This window comes from Chlorocebus sabaeus, chromosome X, assembly GCF_047675955.1.
Source record: "Chlorocebus sabaeus isolate Y175 chromosome X, mChlSab1.0.hap1, whole genome shotgun sequence".
Lineage (NCBI taxonomy): Eukaryota > Metazoa > Chordata > Mammalia > Primates > Cercopithecidae > Chlorocebus > Chlorocebus sabaeus.
Genome location: NC_132933.1, coordinates 132,850,944 through 132,875,392, shown reverse-complemented (window position 1 = coordinate 132,875,392; position 24,449 = coordinate 132,850,944). Strand labels below are relative to the sequence as shown.

At 44.8% G+C, this 24,449-nt stretch overlaps 1 protein-coding gene across 7 annotated transcripts in view; it reads right to left on the bottom strand.

Moving 5' to 3' along the window:
* MAP7D2 (MAP7 domain containing 2) overlaps positions 1-24,449 on the bottom strand; it is a 110,991-nt gene that overhangs the window by 15,675 nt on the left and 70,867 nt on the right. For 5 of the 7 annotated variants that reach the window (XM_007991247.3, XM_037986393.2, XM_007991250.3 and 2 more), the window contains 4 exons: positions 22,309-22,469; positions 20,454-20,581; positions 3,180-3,451; positions 2,440-2,572 (listed from right to left, as the gene is read on the bottom strand). In XM_007991247.3, the coding sequence (XP_007989438.1) occupies positions 2,440-2,572; positions 3,180-3,451; positions 20,454-20,581; positions 22,309-22,469 (694 nt within the window). The remainder of the gene's footprint in view (positions 1-2,439; positions 2,573-3,179; positions 3,452-20,453; positions 20,582-22,308; positions 22,470-24,449) is intronic. The other 2 variants (XM_007991254.3, XM_073013847.1) reach the window with 1 other exon arrangement.

The window sequence follows — 24,449 nt, the reverse complement described above, 5'->3', positions numbered from 1 at the left end:
CAGAAGCAATGGGGGCTGGAGCTGAGGAAGGAGAGGAGGGACTGGAAGGGAAGGGAGAGAACAGAGGTGCCAATGTGACAGCTGATGAAGACTGGACCTGACAACCACTGGGAGGAAGAAGGAAAGGAAAGAGCTGAGAGTGGCACTGAGACTTCTCACTTGGGTGCCTGAGGAGAGGGGAATGCAGAGCTCATGAAAGAGAAAGGAAGTTTGGGGAAAAAATACTAAGTTCTGCTTTGGAAATGCTGGATTTGAGATGTATATGGCACACACTCAAATGAAAACTTATTGCAAACGGAAATATAATCTCTAGGTTCCAGACCAGTGCTATCCAACAGAACCTTCTGTTGAGTAGGAAAACAATCTATAGATTTGTGCTGCCTAATGTGGCGTGGATCCACATCTACTCAGATGCAGCTCTTGAGCACAGAAATGTGGTGGGTGTGGCTGGGGAAATGAATTTTACTGAATGTATATTTTGGTGGCCACATGTGCCTAGAGGCTCTGATAGTGGACAATGCAGCCCTAGACAGAGCTTGGGCCACAGGCATAGTTTTTAGGAGTCATCAGTACACATGTGTTATTAGTGCCTCCCTTGCTCCAGAAAGTATGGAAGGTTTAGAAAGCAAGCTGCAGTTAACTTCAGAAACAGGCAATAATACAAGACAAAGGGAAAATGAAGGTGGGAAGTGAGATAAGAATAGAGTTGGTTTAGCACAACAAAGGCTCAACAGAAAGCTTTTGTGTAAAATGTGGGCCCTAAATCTTTTGATGCCAGAGGAAACTGGCAGGATGGCAGGGACACTGGCAGTACAGGAGGGAGCAGTGCTGCTTGGGAGGGCTTGTTGGGAGAGAAGCTGGTCCAGGACTAAGGGCTGAGAGCCCAGGCAACATTTAAGGGGATGAAGGGCAGACAGAGAAGGCTATGAAGCAGAGGCCAGAGAAGCAAGGACAAGTTTGACAAGGCTAAAGACAACCAAGAAACTGATTAGTAGTTAGGCAATGAGGAGGAGTGGTAGGTGTGAGGTTTGAAGACCAAATGTGAGTTGAGAAAATAAAGATAGAAAGTTCAATCAAGTCTTTCAGGAGCTGGGCTATGAAGAAAATGGGAGAGACAGAGGTTGGCAGCTGGAAAGTAAAGAACATCACCTTCTTCAGCACACGGTTACAATCATGTAACTCACCAGCTCAGAGCCTACATGGCATCTCCACGGCCTGCAATTATCAAGGCCTGTCACCTGAGGTCCTGTGATTCACCTTTATCTCTTGCGACCTCCCCTCACACACCTTAAGGCCGACCCAAACCAGCCCAAGCATGCCACTTGACAAAACAAACAAACAAACAAAACATGTCTGTATTGACCAAAAGGCTGGAACAGGAAAACAATCAAAGAAGTCCCAAATTTCAAGAAGGGACTGTCCAGACCTACCCCACTGCCCCTTTAAAAAAACAGATCAGCAAACCTGTAATCAGAGACCACAAAGACTTACCAAGGTCACTAAAGGATCAATAATATTCTATTATTTATTACTCTAAATTCAGTGCTGGCCTTGAAGTGCTACAGCATTGCCTGCTTCCTGTCATGTTAATTCTCTAAACAGTATTGGATTTTACTCTGTGATCAGCCTAACAGCTTCCTTTATCAATTTAATGATAAAATTGACCTTGTCCTTCAACATGCTTTCCTCTCTAAATAAAAAGGTCAGAAAAGGAAGGGCTGTCTGTATTGTGACAAAGTACCCTTGTACTAATATCACAGGGTTCTCAAACCCTGGCAAGCTACTAAAACAGAACAGGGCTGAGTCCATGTATTTTTACTGCATTTCCCAGATGATTCTGATGCTCTTCAAGGTGTAAGGACCACAACAATGATGTCTTTTGTCTTGCTCCCAGATGGGATTCACCATACCTCACTGTTCTTAAGACTATGAGGTTGCCTCTCCACGCAACCCTATGCCTAGGGGACACTGCTCAACCCTCTGTCTCTCACTTTGGGGTGTGAGTTAGGATAATTTGATGGAGGAAACAATTTGGAAATCAAAATCAAGACCAAAACCAGAATCTTGAACCTCTTGTCTTCCCAGGGAGAATCTCATTTTATAAACAAAGTTCAGACTTCCCTGATAGCTCTAGGAGGCCTGCATGGCCCCAGAGTCCAAGAGGAGAATAGGAAGATGCTTGTGCCACTTAGATCCAAGAGCTATGAGTTTCTAGGTCCTCCAAAAAGAACAAAGTTCCATTGTTATTAATAATTACATCTAACATAAGACTCAGTCTCCTGAACACGTTCCATGTAGTTCAGACATTCTAGGTTCCCATACTTCTGTATACTTCTCTTCAAGTTTTATCAATACCAACGCTGTAAAAAGAAAGGCAAGCTGCTCTTTCCAACACAACATTTACATGAGATCATGCCAAAACTCTGAGCACTAGCATACCTATCTTGTTCTTCCTTCTCCAGTCGTTCTTGCTCCTCCTGTTCCTTCTGCAGCCGGGCCTGTCTTCTCTTTTCAGACAAGATCTTTGCAGCCTCTCCTGCATCAGTGGTGCCTGCTGTGGGCTTTCCCAAGGCTGCACCAGAGGAGAGGCATCAAGAGGAAAAGATCAAGGGAAACGAACATAATGACTCCACTCACACAGCAGCTGCCAGTTGGAAGTGAAAAAAAATCCAACCCAGTGTGGTGACGGGAAATGCTGTCCAGACTAGCACAATCAACCACCAAGCAAGAGAAGTTGTCATGGGCTGGCTGTAACCCTGGACGCATTTTACAGTGGAAGACAATGGAAACGTGAGGAGGAAAGACAAAGTCACTAGCAAGTGCCACAGCAGCCACCATCTGGGTGAACTCACTGCATCATAGAAGCCTGAAAGACTAAAGGAAGATCTTCTCTTGTGTGAGGTGCAGATGCAGCCTGGATGCAGCCTGTCTTACTCAGCATCCCCGTGAGCTTCCACAGCCATGAGTGGAGTCAGCCCCTATGTCTCCTCCAGGGGACCCTCAGAAGACTGAAGGAAAGAACTCAGGAGCAACGTGCAAACCTGAGAAAGCTGCACGAGGGGATGAACTTGTTCCCAGGGAAAAATCCCTCTCCCTCCCCAAAACATGAGAGAATGGCATGTAGATTGGGTCTGAGGAGAACCGTCTTGGGAAAGCCAAGGCACAGTGGCAGCATCTACCTGCGCTGTTTTCGGCTTTCCCTCCTGTGGCAGCAGCGTGCTTCTCACTGGCATGCTTGTCCACTACATGCTTCTCTAGGGTTTCCTCTCCTTGCGGGCCAGCAGCCTGCTGAGCCAAGGTACTTTCTCTTTCCTTATTGCTCTTCTCTTTCTCTGCTTTCTTCTTGGGCATCTCTTGAACAGAAAGGGCAGGTAAGCGGTACTTCACAGGAGACCCTGGGTAGGGAGGTTTCGTTGTCTTTGGAGACTGTGGATAAGCTTTAGTAGCTGTCCTGGAAAACCAAAAATATGCCAAAGGACGATTACTGGGTCTGAACACAGAGCTCTCTGTTCCTAAGACACCTAGTTCCGAAAAGCTGAACAATTTCATCCTTTCAGAGGAAGAAAAGTAAGGCTTAGCACACACTCAAAAGTCACTAAAGTGCTCTCAGCCCAACAGGAATATATGGTCTCTCTAAGATGGCCCTGGTGGAAAGGGAATTATTTTAAGAAGCCCAACTGATGATGCCATGTCCTAATCTCACTTAGGTTTCATGACAATGTAAAGAAGGAGTATCAGGCACTTTCCTACTCCCTCTTTTTAGGTGAACATCAGGGTTGAATCTGGTTTCAGCATATGGCAATGAACATGCGGGCTCCTTTTAAAACAATTGTGACAAAACATATAATATCAAATTTACCATTTTAACCATTTTTAAGTGTACAGTTCAGTGGCGTTCAAGTCTCCATTCCCCCTCCCCTCAGCCCCTGGCAATCACCCTTCCACTACCTGTCTCTGTGAATGTGCCTTTTCCAAATAACTCGTATAAATGGAATGATACAGTATTTGTCCTTTTATGTCTGGCTTATTTCACTTAGCAAATCTTCGAGGTTCTCCATTCCTTTTTAAATGCTGAGGAACACAGCCAACATATAGGCATGGGGGCTGTTTTTTGGAGGGTCTCAGGTTTGAAAGAATCTCTCTTCTCCCAACTGGACAGATGCAAAAGGTGAGGACGAGCCACTTGGTTAAAACACAGGAGCTTGTCTTGTGTCTGCTGGGAAAGTGTCCATTACAGGTATGCCAGCCTAGGCTTGGCTCCTGGTGAGTGCTGCTTGTTCAGGACACAGGTAACAGCTTAGCTTGAGATGCCCAGTTTCCCTAGAGGTTTGAACAGGGATGTGGGCATTTGTACAAAGTTCCTCTAGGAAGGATATAAAGTAATGTATACAGAAATTACAAGTCATCACCCTCAATACTCAGCAGGTTGAACCATGAATTGCTAAAACTGACTTTTTTATCTATAAAAACAGCAATAAAAATGGCAAATCACCCTAATATTCAAAGACAATTTTTCACCAGAGGCTTAGAGTTACCTAATCAGTCCTGGTTGTAAGGGAAAATATGATCAGATCAATATTAAACTTGGTCTTGAAGGGGAAAAGAATCCTCAAGTGGCATGTGGACTGGACTGGGTGAGGTGCAGAACAATTTTCCAATATGTTTTCATGTTAAAGGGCCAGCTCCTGGTGTCCAGGAGAACACCTTCCTCCTTTTTGTCAATGCCAGGCAGAGGGCCAAATAAAGGTGGGAAACAAACAGGTGATCATTTGATACAATGAATACATCTTAAACATGATGTGAATTTCTAAAATCCCGTTGTTTCAGTATCAACCATTTCATTGATGTAAAAGCAGCCTACATCACATATCCACCACAGGCTGTCCACCCCTCCCATGGCTGTCTGTCTTCTCAGCTGGACAACTCTAACCCCAAACACAATCCTTTCATATCGGCCAAAGTGGCTTCCCTGTGTCCTCATGCCATTAGGCCTGGAGCAACTCAGAACTCCCAAGACACCTTGTTTTTGTGAATGGTGCTTTGACTCTCTGCAGACTATTCTCCCCTCTGGCCTTGGGCTCAGGCCCCATACTTGGGTTCTCCTAAGGGATGCAGTTTTTCAGAGTGCTTAGCAATCAGGTGGCTTTTTCCAGGTATACTACATAATGCTGGTCTTCTATTTTTTCCTAGACTCTTACCAAGTAAAAGCCATGCACAGAATCCCCCTGACCCGCCATACACATAGGCACGCATAGCAGGCTTCCTCAACCTGGCATCACTGACATTTAGGGCTGGATAGTGCTTTGTTGTGGGGTTGTCCTGGGCACTGTGGGATGTTTAGTAGCATCCCTGGCCTCCGTTCACTAGATGCCAGCAGCAGTCTGCTTCCCACCCAGTTGTGACAACCAAAAATGCATTCAGACATTGCTAAATGTCCCCTTAGGGACAAGATCTCCCTCAACTGAGAATCCCTGTGACATAGGGTAGGGCGGGGAGGGAGAGAAAGAGAAAGAAAGAGAGGGAAAGAGAGAGAGACAGACAGACAGACAGAGACAGAGACAGACGCACACACACTCTGTCTGTACCCAGTAGGTAAGAGTGGAGCTGTTCTGCTTGGAGGGGTAGTGGCCAATCCCCATGGTGACCTTGAGGCTCCTGAGAGCCTTGGCTCAAGAGGTAATGTGTGAGTGCCTCTATAATTCAGCTTGTGAGTCTTCATGTGTTCTGATACAGTCAGACCAGGTCCTTCCCCTGACCATTTGGAGCTCAGACCTCCATTCACACTCTCTGCTGTTGTGTTCATGTTTACTGAGTGCTGTCTAGACGCCAGCCACTAGGCTGCTAAATGTCTACAGACACATATTTGTGTACATATGTGTGTAAATGGTATGACACTGGTACTATTATCATGGCCACTTTACAGATGAGAAAACTAGGCTTAGAGAGGTGAAATGGCTTCCCACAGTGAACTAAGCCAGACAGCCTTCTTGCAACTCTGCTCCACTTCCTGTGTTGCCATGGCAGCTAAGTCTGAGTTTGGGGTCACCAAGACCCCAAGATGTTCTTTCTAGAGCTGGCACAGAGTAAGCACTCAAGAGCTGTTAGGTATTGGTGTTGATCAGTTAGATGATAAACTAAAAATCCAAATAATCCTCACAGATAAGAACGAACTAAAATCAGGAAGATGAACTATAATAACAGGGGAGCCCATATCCTGCTTGCTCACACTGACAGTGCTCCACTGAGCATGGTTTTCCAATGAGTTACACAATGTGTACTAACTATATACATTAGTTGAGCCTGAATTTAGGCTCAACTAATCTGTATAAAGATACAGCAGGTGGTCTTTTGCTTGGCCACACCTTCCTTTCATGCTATTATCTAAGGTGAGTGGCACCCACAGTACAGCTGTATACCCACCACCCAACCACCATGAGGGTGTCTCGAGAGATTTGGTCTAGTGCCTTACCAAGATCAAAGCACATTACCTCCCCACTGGATTGTCATGTGAATGATATGTGTCCTTTGATCCAACAACAGTACAGGGGCAGGGAGTGGATCTGAAACTTGGCAATAGAAGCTGCAGGAAAGAATATTATCTCATGGTAGATGATAACAGATGGAAACACTTTCTCATCCCATAAGCATTCCTACCTTGACCTGTTGAGGAGGACTTTCTGGCATTGGAAGGCCTGGCAAATCCCACCTGATCTTCTTGCTTGCCCTCACCCTCCTCCTCGTGGAATGAGGTATGATTTCTCTGATTGGTGAGAAAGAGCAAAGGTGCTGGGTGTGCACAATCCTGCCTGTTCTTGTTCTCGTCCTGGAACTTGCCTGCGAGCCCACACTCTGGGCTTCTCTAAGCAGTATAGAAAGAGGTGGGTTCTGCTTCAGGGGTCCCTGAAGTGGCACTTCTGCCCATGAATGGGTAGGTAGACAAGGAGCCTTCCTGCAGACATGACTCCGACCATGAGGGTCTCCAGGGCTGGACTGGGGGGAGTGGGTGGGAGGCCTAAACTGGCTGCAGCCTCAGCAGCCATAGCCAGCATCTGAGTTCCAATACGACCTCTGTATATGCTTAAATGGCTCACACACTCAGTCAGTGTGGTAGGAGCCTGTCGCCTATGTCAGACCCATCTAAGTAAATGGAAATGCAGGCCAAGATCCTAATCCTAGGGAGAAAAGGCCAGGGCGGCCTAGGTGGGGGAGGTTCTGACAGCCTCAAGTTGGCATAGCCCTGAACAGCCTTTCTTGTTTTCAAAGAATGGTCACATGTAGGTTCAGTTCATGCCACAGACTGCGAGGTTCCATTTTAAATAAAACTGGACCAGTTACCCATGAGCACACATTTAAAAATAACTTCTACCTGAGAAGTAAGGGTGGATTATTTGGGATAAAACTCATTATGAAGTCTGTTTACAGTCCCCTACCCCAGCCCCTGCCCAATAGACAGAGTAAGTTAGAAAACATACACACACACTCACATGCACACACAAACATGACCTTCAAATCAGAGAAGTGTGGGCAAGTCAGATTTTACTTTTTTACAGTGAGTGACCAAAATACAGAATTAAAAAAAAAGAAGTTCCCAATGTTATCTACAATCTTTCAAGTTTCCTGCTCATCCTGCCTTGCCACTTGCTTACATGGACTTTGTACCCTGCCAGTTGCCCTGCAAAAGCGCTAAGCACAGGTATCCGGAAGAAACTAAACCACAAGGCTGGTATGTCAGACTCCTCGGCTCTCTGGTCAGCCCTGCTCACATTGCTGCAAGCCAAAGAAAGTCTGGCAAGCTATTTTTCAATTTCCTGGAAATAGGTATCTTGGCTGATGAAAGAAACATGAATTAATTAGGGGAACTCACTGTGCTTGTATGGAGGTTTATTTTGAAGTACCTTCTCATCTATTTAACAAGGGTCTATTTGATTGCCACAGTAATCCAGTGAGGTAGGTAGGAAATTACTATTAACCATATTTTAGAGAAGAAAACCGAAGTCCTAAGAGTTTAAACAACCTTTCCCAAAGAAATGCAAACAGACAAGAGTGCCAGGGCTGGCACTCAAGGCGTTTGTTCTTTGTCTCACTTTTTTAGCTCTTCCACTTTAATTTTTTAAGGTCCAATAAAAATATAACAAAGAGGATTCACAAGGTGTGTTTAGGATGGTAAACTAGGCCTTCCAGGAACATAAGGCAGGATGATATAACTTTTTAGGTTTCATGACTGGTAGAAAATATGAACAAACACCTCTGTAAACAGAGTGTCAAGAATAACTCTCTGGAGAGGGTTGTCATGCCTCTGAATGTGAGTTGACTGCAAAGTGGAACTACCAAAGGACTTTTTTCCTCCAATCTTGGAACCTAGTTCCATGTTCTCCAAAACCACTTGACTCCATGCAGTGAGTGAACACAGCCCACTCACTGCATAGGAGGGGTCTCGGCTTCATCAGCACAGCTCAGCTGACATTCAGAAAAGTTTGTTACTTTCCAGATAAGAAAGAGCAGCAGTTTTACACCGGAGAAACCTGGGAACACCACCTTAATCCAGTAATCAAAGTTAACATCACCAGTAATTAAACAAACTGACATCATAGCCTCCTGATATGAGGTACTGAGAAGGACCCAACACCTGTGCCACAAGATTCCTGCCCAAAGAACACAACCCGAATGTGATGAGAGGAAATGTCAGGCCTATCCAAACTGAAGGACACTCCTCAAGACGACTAGCCTATATTCTTTAAAAATGCCAAGGCTGGCCTGGCACAGTGGCTCACGCTTGTAATCCCAGCACTTTGGGAGGCTGATGTGGGTGGATCACGAGGTCAGGAGATCGAGACCATCCTGGCTAACACAGTGAAACCCCGTACCTACTAAAAATACAAAAAATTAGCCAGATGTGGTGGCATGCGCCTGTAGTCCCAGCCACTCGGGAGGCTGAGGCAGGAGAATCACTTGAACCTGGGAGGCGGAGTGAGCCGAGATTGCACCACTGCACTCTAGCCTTGGTGACAGAGGGAGACACTGTCTCAAAAAATAAAATAAAATAATGTCAAGGTCAGGAAAAAGAATGGCTAAGGAACTGTTTCAGTTGAAAGGAGACTAAGAAGATGAGACAATTAAATGCAATGTGGGATCCTGGGTTGGACCCTGGACCAGGAAAAAAAAGTGATATAAAAAATTCTATTAGGCCAGACCTGGTGACTCATGCCTGTAATCCCAGGACTTTGGGAGGTCGAGGCAGGCAGATCACCTGAGGTCAGGAGTTTGAGACCAGCCTGGCCAACACGGTAAAACCCCATCTCTACTAAAAATATAAAAATTAGCCAGGCGTGGTGGTGTGCCCCTGTAATCGCAGCTACTTGAGAGGCTGAGGCAGGAGAATCACTTGAACCTGGGAGGCAGAGGTTGCAGTGAGCCGAGATCACGTCACGGCACTCCAGCATGGGCTACACAGCGAGAGTCTGTCTCAAAAAAACCGAGAATCTTATTGGGACACCTGGCAAAAGTTGCACATACATTAGAAATTAAGTAACAGTACCAAGTTAAACTTTCTGATTTCCGTAACAATGGAAAATAATGTCTTTGTTCTTAGGGGCAAAGGGGTATGATGTCTGCAGGTTACTCTCAAACGGTTCTGGGAGAAATCTGTGTATGTGTGCCTGTGTGTGCCATCTATGGAGGATGAATGTGAGAGACTGCAAGACTGAGTGAGGGTGATAGGGGATGGGAAGGATGACAGAAATGTGGCTACACATTAATACAGGATAAAAGGTGTGGAAGAAAGTTCTTTGTTCTAGTCTTGTGATTCTCTGGCAAGGTTGAAATCATTTCGAAATTTAAAAGTTGAAAAAATTGGTCTAAACTCAAATGATCCTCTGACAAGACTAAAAAATACAGGACTGAGTGAGTATACAGGTATGGTTGCAAGGAGGGGATATCACTTGACATTTTCAATTACCCTCTTCAGGAAGAATTTCAGATAAGAATGTAAAAGCCTACTGGAGAATGATGTGCTGGCAAAAACAGCAGTTAAATCACCCTTGTGGGAGCCTAGCCTGCTGTAGATGCTTACCTGTGGGAGAGGATAACCAAGCCACACATCTCCCAGAGCAGCTTATGGGAAGGGCACCCAGCCAGGATCCATTAAATGTCCTCAGCCACCAAATGGATAGCCTGGGTCTGGGAGGGAGCCTTCCATGGGTCTGTGATTTGGAGTAAAGTGGGAGGTACTTATTTTGGGCCATCCAGACACCTTTATCTAATGTTTTCCCTCATATGGAATATGTTTTGTTTTCAATACATGATAAAGTGAAATTAAACCAGGTCCCTGAAACAAAACTGATCTCAGCTATGATCTACCTCTGGAAGTAATTATCTTTGGCACACTGAATTTTCCAAAGATGGCCACAATAATATCTCCCATCTCACATGATCTTATCTTTTGAGTTTATCTCTTCATCCCATTGAATCTAGGTTGGCCCGACTGCTTTGACCTATCAAATACAGCAGACAAGTAAGACTGTGCCAATTCAGGGCATAGTCCTTCACTGGCCCGACAGCTTCTGCTTCCTGCCCCAAAAGATGCTCAATCTTGGGGCCATTTCTTGTTGGAACCCAGTCACTGTGAGAAGCCTAAGCCATACAGAGAAGCCATAGTAGGCACTCTGGTTTGACAGCCTCAGCTGAGCTCCCAGCCAATAGCCATCATCAACTGACAAGCGGGAAAATGGTCCATCTTGAACCTTCAGCTCAGCTGAGCTCTAGGTAACTGCAGCTCCAGTCAACACTGGACTGCAATGGCATGGAAGACCCTGGGTAACCCAAGTCAACCCACAGAGCAACTGCACAAAAGATTCAAAGAGAGAACCTCCCAGTAAGCCCAGGTCACAGAACTGTGAAAATGAATAACAAATTACTGTTTAAGCAACTCAATTCTGGGGGCTTTGTAACAGCAGCAATAGATGGCTGAAATATTACCTATCATAATGACCAAACTGACTTAGAATATATTTCTAAGAATATAAAACCATTAGAGAATATTTCACGCTGAAGACCTGGAAGTACAGGCAGCATCAACACTCAGAGGCAGAGACAGGCTGGACAAATCCACTTGGCCACACTGGATTTCTTTTCTTGAGGTTACGGGAACAAAGCTATGCTCCATCTATGTCTTTCAGAGTGTTGTTGAATCTAGTTTCCTAAAACCCATGCAAGTACCCAATGATGAAAACAATAAAAATAAACTTGAACGTTTAAAAGAGCAATGCTATTAACATGCACAGCCACCCAACAGTGGCTTAATTTATCTGAGATCAGGCAGGAGAATAATGCACTGTCAGAGCTTAGGAGGTCACAGGAAAAGAGATCATTAATCACACGACCTGCCTGGGATTCTGGATGGGGGAGTTCAAAGGGCTAATTGAGCCCCTTTTCAAAGCCACATCATTTCCAGTGTGTTTTAAAAATCACACACTTGGTCTGCACAGAAGGAATGTCAAAAATACCAGTTTTGGTGGGGGTTTGTTTTGTGTGTGGCACCATTCTAAAAAGCAAGTAAGTCTTTTTTATTATGTTTGTCCAACATTGAGTATGCAAGAGAATATTTACAAAACATGTAAAGTATAAAGAATGATATAAATGGCCGGGCACGGTGGCTCACGCCTGTAATCACAGCACTTTGGAAGGTCAAGGCAGGTGGATCACTTGAGGTCAGGAGTTCAAAACCAGCCTGGCCAATATAGTGAAACCCCGTCTCTACTAAATATACAAAAATTAGCCAGACGTGGTGGTGCATGCCTATAATCCCGGCTACTTGGGAGGCTGAGGCAGGAAAATTGCTTGAACCTGCGAGGCAAAGGTTGCTGTGAGCAGAGACTGTGCCACTGCACTCCAGCCTGGGCGACAGAGTGAGACCCTGTCTCTAAAAATAAAAATAAAAAATAAAAAGAATGATACAACTGGCCATGCGCAGTGGCTCGCGCCTGTAACCCCAGCACTTTGGGAGGCAGAGGCAGGCGGGTCGTTTGAGCTCAGAAGTGAGCAAAAGACAAAGTCCTCGAGCAGGTCTGGTCTCAGCAGTTTCCCTATCTGCCAGGCAACCCTACCCTGGCCCTCCAGCTTCTCCTTCCCTTCTTACTTGCATCCCATACCACTGCTATGTCTGAATGTTTGTGTCTCCTCAAAATATGTAAGTTGAAACCCTAACCCCATGGTGGTGGCATTAGGAGGTGGGGCCTTTGGGAGGTGATTAGGTCATGAAGGTGGAACCCTCCTGAATGGCATTAGTGTCCTTATAAAAGAGACCCCAGAGAGCTCCCTTGCTCCCCCCTTCCATTATGTGAGGACACATTGAGAAGACGGTTGTTCATGAATCAAGAAATGGGCCCGCACGAGACACTGAATCTGGCCATACCTTGATCATGGACCTTCCAGCCTCCAGAACTGTGAGGAATACATTTCTGTTGTTTATAAGCCACTCAGTTTAGCAGCCAAACAGACTAACACACACACATACTGAGTACCCACTGTGCAACAATAAATCAAGACAGTTTCCAACCTCATAGCAGTCTAGCAGGAGATTGCTAAGTATAAAACATTAACACCAAGCAATGAGGCATAGACCAACCCCGCCTATGCCCTAGTTTCATGCACGGCTCTGCCATAATGTCACCTTCTCAGAGAATCCTTTCCTGACCACCTTATCCAGCTACTCCCTTCCACCACTCTGTCATCTGAACCAGTTTAATTTTTTTTCACAGTGCTTATCGCCACCTGATCTTATCCATGCTGTTCACCGTCACATAAGTTCCAGGAGGGCAGGGACTTTTGCATCCTCAGCCCTTAGAAGAGGGCTGGATGTTAAGTGAGTGAGTGAGACAGCATTGCACACGATGCTCTGTCAACACAGAGAAGAGGGTGAATGCAGCTTTGGCTGGCTCCGGAGAGGACGATGACTGAGCGGAGTCCTGAGCAGATGGGTAGCTCTTTGGATTAGGGTCTGTACTGTGCTCAACTGTGTACAAGGCTCCCCCCACCTTGCTGGAGGTTCCTTGAAATAGGGACTCTTCTCACTCATTTGGAGATTCTCTGAGACACTGGGCATAGTGACTTGCATTCATTCATTCCACAAATATTTAATGTACCTACTATGTGCCTACTAGTGTTCTAGACAGAGTGGAAATTAAATTTTTTTCTCAAAATTAAACTGCATAAAAAAGTCTGGAATTTTAACCAAGTCTCTTTGATCAGGGACAGCTTTTACAAAACTCAGATGATGTGTCCTTTAAAATAGTTGGCCAGGCGTGGTGGCTCACACCTGTAATCTCAGCACTTTGGGAGGCTGAGGCAGGGGGATCACAAGGTCAGGAGATCGATATCATCCTGGCTAACATGGTGAAAACCCATCTCTACTAAAAAAAAAAAAACACACACACAAAAAATTAGGTGGGTGTGGTGGCACACACCTGTAGTCCCAGCTACTCAGGAGGCTGAGGCAGGAGAATCGCTTGAACCCGGGAGGCAGAGGTTGCAGTGAGCCGAGATCATGCCATTGCACTCCAGCCTGGGCAACAGAGTGAGACTCCGTCTCAAAAAAAAAATATATATATATATATATATATGCGTGTGTGTGTGTGTGTGTGTGTGTGTATAAAATAGTTCTAGAAACACAATCTTTTTCAACATTTTCGACTTCACATTATTCTAAGTGAACAAATGCAGAAACAGAAAACCAGACATTGTATATTCTCACTTATTAATGGGAGCTAAACAATGAGTACACTTGCACGTGAAGAAGGGAACAACAGATATTGGGGCCTACTTGAGGGTGGAGTATGGGAGGAGGGTGAGAATAAAAAAACTACCCATTGGGTACTATGCTTATTACCTGGGTGGCAAAATAATATGTACACCAAAACCCTGTGACATGCAATTTACTTTATTTTTTATTTTTTGAGACAGAGTCTTGCACTATTGTCCGGGCTGGAGTGCAGTGGCGCGATCTCAGCTCACTGCAACCTCCACCTCCTGGGTTCAAGCGATTCTCCTGTCTCAGCCTCCCGAGTAGCTGGGAGTACAGGCGCGGGCCACCACGCCTGGCTAATGTTTTGTTATTTTTCATAGACATGGGGTTTCACTATGTTGGTCAGGCTGGTCTCGAACACCTGACCTTGTGATCCACCCGCTTTGGCCTCCCAAAGTGCTGGGATTATAGGTGTTAGCCACCATGCCTGGCCTATGACATGCAATTCATCTATAGAACAAACCTGCACACGTGCCCCTGAAACTAAAATAAAAGTTTTTTAAAAAAAGATTTTTGGCCAGGCGCAGTGGCTCATGCCTGTAATCCCAGCACTTTGGGAGGCCAAGGGCAGGTGGATCACGAGGTCAGGAATTCGAGACCAGCCTGGCCAACATGGTGAAACCCCATCTCTACGAAAAATACAAAAATTAGCCAGGCATGGTGGCGCATGCCTGTAATCCCAGCTACTCGGGAGGCTGAGGCAGGAGAATCACTTGAACCTGGGAGGTGGAGGTTGCAGTGAGCTGAGATTGCACCACTGCACTCTAGCCCAGGGGACAGTGCGAGACTCCATCTCAAAAAAAAAAAAAAAAGGATTTTCAACTTCAAAGAAACAGCACAAAGTCAGTTGTGATCTTGCTTCTGAGAAGCCAACTCCAGAAACCCCAAAACCAACGAAAGAACTCCATCCTTAATATTCTGTTCCTCTAGAACTACTCCTGGTACCAAAATAGTTCTAGAGGGACAGAAGTAATAGGATAGATGTATATATAAAGGGGAGCTTATTAAGGAGTGCTGACTCGCAATTACAAGGTGAAGTCCCACAATGGGTCATCTGTAAGCTGAGGAGCAAGGAAGCCAGTCCTTGCCATCTGAACTGCCTATCATGAACTGGGTGCTTTCTGACCTATCTAGCCATAAAGCGGAGTGTGCACAGCAGTATTCCATCATCAAATGGAAGTGGTATATACACGATCGGGCTCAAGCAGGTCCTGACGGCACAAGTAAATTACATGAGAAAGTGGCTCAAATGCCCTGCCACCCTGCCTTCTCTCCCCCAGCCTGCACCAGTGGCCTCATGGCAGGGGTGGGGGGGTTCCCTATGATCAGTTGACAGAAGAAGAGAAGACTAGGGCCTGATTTACAGATGGCTGTGGATGATATGCAGGCACCACCTGAAAGTGGACAGCTACGGCACTACGGCCCCTTTCTGGGACATTCCTGAAGGACAGTGGCGAAGGGAAATCTTCCCAGTGGGCACAACTCCGAGCACTGCACCTTGTTATGCACTTTACTTGGAAGGAGAAATGGCCAGATATGTGATTATATACTGATTCATGGGCTGTAGCCAATGGTTTGGCTGGATGGTTAGGGACTTGGAAGAAGTATGATTGGAAAATTGGTGATAAAGAAATCTGGTGAAGAGGTATGCAGATGGACCTTTCTGAGGGGTCAAAAACTGAGGATATTTGTATCCCATGTGAATGCTCACCAGTGGGTGACCTCAGTAAAGGAGGATTTTAATAATCAAGTGGATAGGATGACTCGTTCTATGGACACCACTCAGCCTCTTTCCCCTGTCATTGCACAGTGGGTCCATGAACAAAGTGGCCATGGTGGCAGGGATGGAGGTTACACACGGGCTCAGCAACACAGACTTCCGCTCACCAAGGCTGACCTAGCTACGGCCACTGCTGAGTGCCCAATTTGCCAGCAGCAGAGACCAATTCTGAGCCATCGATATGCACCATTCCTCAAGGTGATCAGTCAACTACTTGGTGGCAGGTTGATTATACTGGACCTCTTCCATCATGGAAAGGGCAGCAGTTTGCACTCACTGGAATAGATACTTACTCTGGATATAGGTTTGTCTATCCTGCACACAATGCTTCTGCCAAGACTACCATCTGTGGACCCATGGAATGCCTTATCCACCATCATGGTATTCCACATAGCATTGCCTCTGAACAGGGCACTCACTTGACGGCTACAGAAGTACAGCAGTGGGCTCATGCTCATGGAATTCACTGGTCTTAACATATTTCCCATTATCCTGAAGCAGCTGGATTGATAGAACAGTGGAATGGCCTTTTGAAGTCACAATTACAATGCCAACTAGGTGACAATAGTTCGCAGGGCTGGGGCAAAGTTCTTCAGAAGGCTGTGTATGTTCTGAATCAACGTCCTATATATGGTACTGTTTCTCCCATAGCCAGGATTCATGGGTCCAGGAATCAACGGGTGAAAATGGAAGTGACACCACTCACCATCACCCCTAGCGATCCATTAGCAAAATTTTTGCTTCCTGTTCCCGCAACATTATGTTCTGCTGGCCTAGAGGTCTTAGTTTCAGCAGGAGGAATGTTGCCACCACACAACAAAGATTGCCACCTGGACACTTTAGGCTCCTCCTACCTCTAAGTCAACAGGCTAAGAAGACAGTTAGTGTTGACTGGGGTGATTGACCCAGACTATCAAGATGAAATCAGTCTACTACTCCACAATGGAGGTAAGGAAGAATATGGTGGAATACAGGAGATCCCTTAGGGCATCTCTTAGTATTACCATGCCCTGTGATTAAGGTCAATGGAACACTACAACAGCCCAATCTAGGCAGGACTACAAATGGCCCAGACCCTTCACTAATGAAACTTTGGGTCACTCCACCAGGTAAAAGACAACGACCTGCTGAGGTGCTTGCTGAAGGCAAAGAGAATACAGAATGGATAGTAGAAGAAGGGAGTCATCAATACCAGCTACGATCACAGGACCAGTTGCAGAAACGAGGACTGTAATTGCATGAGTATTTCTTTCTTATTTTGTTAAGAACATGTTTGTGCATGTAGACACTTACTCTGGATATAGGTTTGTCTATCCTGCATGCAATGCTTCTGCCAAGACTACCATCTGTGGACCCATGGAATGCCTTATCCACCGTCATAGTGGATGAAGAAACTACCTTCATTTCCTTTCTTTTTCCTTTATCATGTGACATAAGATTTATTGACATCATATTAGCATTTAAGTGTTAACTTTATGTAATAGCATTTGGGTTGGGGATTGGTGTGCTTCCAGTTGTAGGAAGGATAGGTGTAATTATGACCTTATTATTTGTCTTTATTTGAAGATTATGTATGATCTCAGGAGATGTGTATGGGTTCAAGTTGACAAGAGGTGGACTTGTGATGGTTAATATTGAGTTTCAACCAGATTGGATTGAAGGATGCAAAGTATTGTTCCTGGGTGTGTCTGTGAGGGTGTTGCCAAGGAGATTAACATTTGAGTCAGTGGACTGGAAGAAGCAGACCTACCCTCAATGTGGGTGGGCACCATCTAATCAGCTGTCAGCATGGTTAGGATAAAAGCAGGTGGAGGTGGCTCACACCTGTAATCCCAGCACTTTGGGAGGCCGAGGTGGGTGGATCACAAGGTCAGGAGATGGAGACCATCCTGGCCAATATGGTGAAACCCCGTTTCTACTAAAATATAAAAAAATCAGCTGGGCATGGTGGTGCATGCCTGTAATCTCAGCTACTTGGGAGGCTGAGGCAGGGGAATTGCTTGAACCTGGGAGGCAGAGGCGGAGGTTGCAGTGAGCTGAGATCGCGCCACTCCACTCCGGCCTGGCAACAGAGCAACACTCCATCTCAAAAAACAAAAAAAAGCAGGTGGAAGAGCATGGAAGGACAATTAGACTGGCTTAGTCTTCTGGCCTACTTCTCCCATGCTGGATGCTTCCTGCCCTCAAACATCGAACTCCAAGTTCTTCATCTTTTGGACTCTTGGACCTTCGACCACAGAATTAAGGTTGCACTGTCAGCTTCCCTACTTTTGAGGTTTTGGGACTCGGACTGGCTTCCTTGCTCCTCAGCTTGCAGATGGCCTATTGTGGGACTTTACCTTGTGATTGTGTGAGTCAATATTCCTTAATAAACTCCCCTTTATGTATACATCTATCCTATTAGTTCTGTCCCTCTGGAGAACCCTGACTAATACAGGCTGTTTCCCTTTCTTATGGTTTGTGTGTTCACTGGAGTAGCACTTTTAATTTCCTTCAATAACTTTTCCTTTGCATTCACAACTTGGCTAACTGGTGCTAGAGGCCTAGCCTTCAGTCCATGTCAGCTTTTGATGTGCCTTCCTCACTAAGCTCAATCATTTCTAGCTTTTGATTTAAAGTGAGAGATCTGTGGCTCTTCCTTTCACTTGGACACTAAGAGGCCATTGTTGGGTTATTAATTGGCCTCATTTCAATATTACTGTGTCTCAGGGTGTAGAGAGATCCGAGGAGAGGGAGATGGGGGAATGGCCTGTCAGTGGAGCTGTCAGAACACACACATTAAGTTTGCCATCTTACATGGGTGCAATTCATGGCACCCCAAAACAATTACAACAGTAACATCAAAGATCATTGATCACAGACCACCATGATGGATATAATAACAAAGTTTGGGTATTTTGAGAATTACCAGAATGTGACACAGAGACAAGAAGTGAGCACACACTATTGGAAAAATGGCATCGATAGACATGCTCAATGCAGGGTTGCCACAAACCTTCAATTTGTAAAACAACAAACAACAACAACAACAACAACAAAAACAGTATTTGCGAAGTGCAAAGTACGACAAAATTAGGTATACCTATAATTCTCATTTCTATAGAAGATACTACCATTTATAATAACGATGACGAAACTTGCAAGCTAGTATCCCTGCAGGGACCATGAGTCCAAATTCCAGCAAGAGAGAGGGTGGAACCTGTAAAAGTCTCAGTGTAAACTAGGCTTTTCTGTTAATGTAAATGTCCAAAATTAACACCAGAGTAATGATGCATGGGTGGAAGCTGAAAAAGGCTCAGAAATAAGACAGAGGGAAATGGATTGTAGAGCCCACACAATAAATTTAAAGAGGTGGTAAGATAACAATACCATAACCAAAGATGGACAATACTAGCACAGAGAGGTTGCATGAACTAAAAATAAATAAAGAAAAGTGGGCTTTTAATTCAGTGATGTGCTATGGAAAGATTTTCCTTATGGAGGACAAACACATCAATGGCAGGCATTAGTAGTGTATCAAAACCATAGTGATCTCTAAAAAAAATATTAATAGTAGTGAAAAAGTCTCTGTTAGAAAGCAACACGTTGGAAATTTAAGAGCTGATGTCATCTTTAAATATTTTTGACAAATTTGCAAGTGTTCATTAAATTTGTGTTTTATCCAACATTCTCTGAACTAAACTGATACACTGAATAAGGTTTATATGATTCCCTCTATATAAAAACTTTCCTATTTTCCCAAATTAAATCATATTTCTCTTTCTTTCTCTGTCCTACTAAAGATGGTTTCCGCTGTCCTACTGGACTGAGTTATTTACTGAGTCTTGTCAGTTACTGCCAGTAAAATATTTTAATGACTTAAGACATTGGTGGTCACATAGTTATCATAAATTTTTCAGTCACATGGTTTCATTGGTGAGTTTACCTAGTTCCTAACAAAAATTAGGCATGGTGGCATATGGTGCATGGGTACAGAGGTCCCAGCTACTTGGGGGACTGAGGCGGGGGGATCACCTGAGCCCAGGAGTTGGAGGCTATAGCGTGGTGTGATTATGCCTGTGAACAGTCAGTGCACTCCAGGCCTGGGCAACACAACAAGACCCCATTTCTTTTTTCTTTTTTTTTTTTTTTTGAGATGGAGTCTCGCTCTGTCACCCAGGCTGGAGTGCAGTGGCGTGATGTCGGCTCACTGCAAGCTCTGCCTCCCCGGTTCATGCCATTCTCCTGCCTCAGCCTCCTGAGTAGCTGGGACTACAGGCGCCCGCCACCACACCCGGCTAATTTTTTGTATTTTTAGTAGAGACAGGGTTTCACCGTGTTAGCCAGGATGGTCTTGATCTCCTGACCTCATGATCCGCCTGCCTTGGCCTTCCAAAGTGCTGGGATTACAGGCGTGAGCCACCGCGCCTGGTCAGACCCCATTTCTTAAAAACACACACATATATATTTGCTTCATTAAAATACTGCTGATCATGGCTGACAAGTTATTATTGTCTATTAAAGAGAGAGACAACAAGGTGGGGGAGAATGTGAGGAGGAGCCCAAGTCCAATGCAATCACTGAAATCCAAATGCAACTGGAAAAAGAAGAATACCAGAAAATGGAATTCATGGACCTAAAGAGAAAATGCTGAATGCATCATCTTGGTAAATAAAAGCCCTGTTATGCACTGGGGTCCCTTAGCAAAGGATCTTTCACTCAGAAGATACACAGAGAGTCAAGCCAGGTAACTCCAAGGCCAACATGTCTCTCACTTACCTCTTCTAGCTGGCCATGCCTCACGGGGGAGCAGGAGCTGTAACACTGGATGGCACAAAGCCCTAGCAAACGGACTCATGACAGTCAGACTGTCTGGCAAAGGGGAGACATGCTTACTTGGATATCACAGGAGAAGATGGTCTCTTAGGAATGCCTCCAGAAAACTCGCATCTTCTCAGAGGGGACCCAAAGTTCACAATGGGAAGAGAAGTTGCTGTTCGCTGCCCCCGCTTCACCTTCTCCACCTGTAGGGGACACAGGATAGCTACAGTCCGTGACTGGCACTACTTCCACAGTTTATGAGACTAATACTCCAGATGGAACAATGTACAGCTTTCTTTCAGAGGGATTGATATGAAGCTATAATGCTTCACATGACAGGCATCTTTGCAGGGAGGCAGGATGAGGTCATCACATTTACATTATCCAGTTAAAAAAAAGTCAGCCTCAAAATGCAAATATTTCCTTCTCCTTGTTATCTTTCAAAGAGTTAACAACACAACCATATAATGGTCCTAGACATATAGGAACTGAAAAAGAGTACAAAGATGTAAAATCACTACAAAAAATTACAAGTGGGTGAAAATGTGGTTATAACATCCAACACAGTGAACTGTGGCCCCTGATGGTATACATGGTATAATGGGGTCTGCAACCCCATCTAGTCCTGTAGGTCTTCCCATTACCTCCCCTGGCAAAAGGGAACAGACATCAGTGCCTAGCCTGCAGAAAGTGATCCACAAAGGTTAGCTCCCTTCTCTCCCTGTCACACTTTTCTGTAGCAAGTCCTCATTTGGCCCCCACACTCACATCCATCAATCCCTTTCAACACTAATCCACTGTATAGTAAAATCCAAGAGTCTAAAACATGCACTTCTAAGAGCCACAACAGATTTGAAAAGAAAATATGGCATTATAAAATGTAGTAGTTTTAAAATAAGTCCTGACATTATTTGATATTCCTCCCTTCAACAGGTGAGGCTTAATTCCTCTCCCCTTGAGCGTGGGTTGATCTTAGTGACTTAAAGGACACTGCAGCTTCCCGATAGCTTGCCTGGAGGGAAGCCAGCTGTGGCATCATTTGGATACTCAAGCAGCTTTATGGACAGGCCCATGCAGTGAGGAACTGAGGCCTCCTGCCAACAGCCATGAATGAGCCATCTCAGACGAGGCCCAGCTGTGCTTTCAGATGATGCAGCCCTGGCCAACATCTTGACCACACCTCATGAAAGACCTTGTACCCAGAACCACTAAGTCACTCTGAATTTCTGACCCAAAGAACCCATGAGTATATTTGTTATTTTAAGCTGCCAAGGTTTGAGGTGATTTGTTAAGTAGCAATTGATAACTAACAAAAGTAGTATGGCATTGTGTAATTTCTAAATAAACAGACACAATTGGGGGTGCCTGCTCAACATTTAATTTACTGATAGTACCAGTATGCCATCAAAAATGTTTAAGCTTGGCATAGTAACACGTGCCTGTAGTCCCAGCTACTCAGGAGGTTGAGGCAGGAGGATTACTTGAGCCTAGGAATTCAAGGTCAGCCTGGGCAACATAAAAAGACCTCATCTCAAAAGAATATTTAATGATTACTTTGGTAGGTAAAAGTTGATGTAGATCCTCAGTTCTAGTTAGGTGCACAGGCAAGACTGACCCAGAATCAGATATCCGTAAAGAGGAAGACAGAGGATATTTAGAACATTCCTTCTGACTCCTGTCCTCTGGAGGGCAGGCTGTGACAAGGACATCATTAAGAATTTGCTCCAAGGTACTAAGACTTAAGAGGATGCAAAAACTTAAGTGATTTTCAAAGGTTGGTTAAAATTTTGAACTAAATCTACCCTTTCCTGCTTTGAGCAGTCCCAGGAGATTGATGGAAACAGAGAGCCCAGGTCAAGCACAGAAGTAATAACACCATCAGACAGAACACGGTTTGTAGGAGTGAGTGGGTGGGTGATTTTAAACCTACCAGAGAGGCCTCTCCTCCTGCAAGGGCTTCTTTCCCAACATCTCCTGCGCCACATATAGATGTAGATGTAGCTTTCTTCTTCTCAATATTTCGAGTGGGTGAAGACTTGTAAGAAGGGTTAAGAGGGCCAAGAGGAGCTAAACGAGGACAGACAGGGAATACTAGAAAGTTACAGTATAACAGCCAGAAGGACAGAGAGTACAGATGGAAAAAGTAGAGCAGAGGTGGGAAGAACACATTTCTGTTAAAATACAACCTGGGCAATCAATATCATACTTTTCTGTTGTACACAGGATGGATCTTACCCTAAAAAGGCTCCCATACTCAGGAGTCAAGTTTATTCAAGTTTATTTCAGGGGTTAAAAGTCTATACTTTGGAGCCACAGAGACCTAGCACTGCCACCTAATAGCTGGATCACCTTGGGCAGGTTATTTAACCTCTCTAAACATTGATTTCCTTGTGCACAAAAGGGTTAATATAGCAGATCTGACTGCTGTGCTTGGAAAGGCCTGCTTACATGGGTAGCCCTTGGGTGGCATCTGGGAACTTAGATTTCAGGAAGGGTTCCCACCATTAACTGGTGGGTGTCTAAACTGTTTATACAAACAGTATGGTTTATGCTAAGCATCTGCTTTTCTTGTGGGAGTCTGGAATCTGGGTATGTGCCTGGGAGGGGATACCTACATATGTAGCCCCCAGTAAAAACCCTAGGCAATGAGTTTCTAGCCAACTTCCCAGCCTGGCAACATTTCATACATGTTGTCACAATGTGTTGGTGGAGGAATTAAGCTCATCCTGTGTGACTCCACTGGGAGAAGACTCTTGGAAATCCGCACCTGGTTACCTCTGGACTTAATCCCATGCACCTCCTCCATTTGCTAGTTTTTTCATGTTTCCTCCTACTATAATAAATCGCAGCCATGGGTTGGGCATGGTGGCTCACCTGAGCTCAGGAGATTGAGACTAGCCTGGGCAACATGGTGAAACCCCAGCTCTACAAAAAATACAAAAATTAGCTTGGCATGGGGGCACACTCCTGTAGTCCCAGCTACTCTGCAGGCTGAGGCAGGAGGATCGCTTAAGCCTGGAAAGTTGAGGCTGCAGTGAGTCAAGATCACACTACTACACTCCAACCTAGGTGACAGAGAAAGACCCCATCTCAAAAAAAAAAAACAAAAAAACAAAAAAACAAAAAAACAAAAAAACTAAGAAAGAAAAAATAAGTCAGTCATGAATGCAACTATGTTGATTCTTCCAAGTTCTCCTAGTCAATCATCAAACCTGGGGTGGTCTTGGGGAACTCTGGCACAACTAGTGTCAGAAATGGGAATTGCTGGAATGACCCTAATTCGCTGAAACATGGTAAAATCACATTTTGGGAAAAGGACAAAAGGGAGGAGAACAAACTTGTGATGCCTCGGTGGCTATGAAGTTATCCATGGTATAAAACAGCAGCTGAGCTGTTGCTAGAGGTAAAAGTGACCTATGGAATTTAAAGATGACCAATGCAGCTCCAAGAGAGTTGGCTCAATGGATCCCCCTGGCTGTTTCTGGCTGTAGCACGCTAGCTAAAGTGAAGGAAAAAGCACAGCCCAAGAGATGCCTTTGGTTTTTGTTTTCTCCTCCAAGTGAGAGTGAGACACAGCTTCCTTGCTTTTTGCCAGCAGTGGGTAGGTTGGAATTTAAACTCCAAATATTAGAATCAGAACAAGTCTCTGTAGTAGATTTTTCTGCTAGGACTTTTGTGTAATGGAGCCTCTGGAAAAAGGGAGCTATGAAAAGACAGGCAATTTCTAGAAAAAGACACGCTTTCTAAGTTTTAAAAATTGACTAGGGACCACTATAAATATAGAATGCCCTTCATGGGGCCCAAAACTATAAAAAGATCCTGGATGCTGCTAGACTGGGTCACATACAAGTGCCCACAAGACAGGGCTTGTTCTCTGACGGGACCATCCACAGTCAAGCCGCTCATTGGCTCTATATTTCTGATGCGGAGTCTGATTATGTTCCCAACACATGACTCCTACAAAAGCTCCAAGTCACATCACAGGCGATGTGACTCTTTCAGCCATCCCTGACAGATTGAACTCCATCCCCTCTGGAGAAAGTGTCACTGCTGTTGATGTTTTGTGTTTAA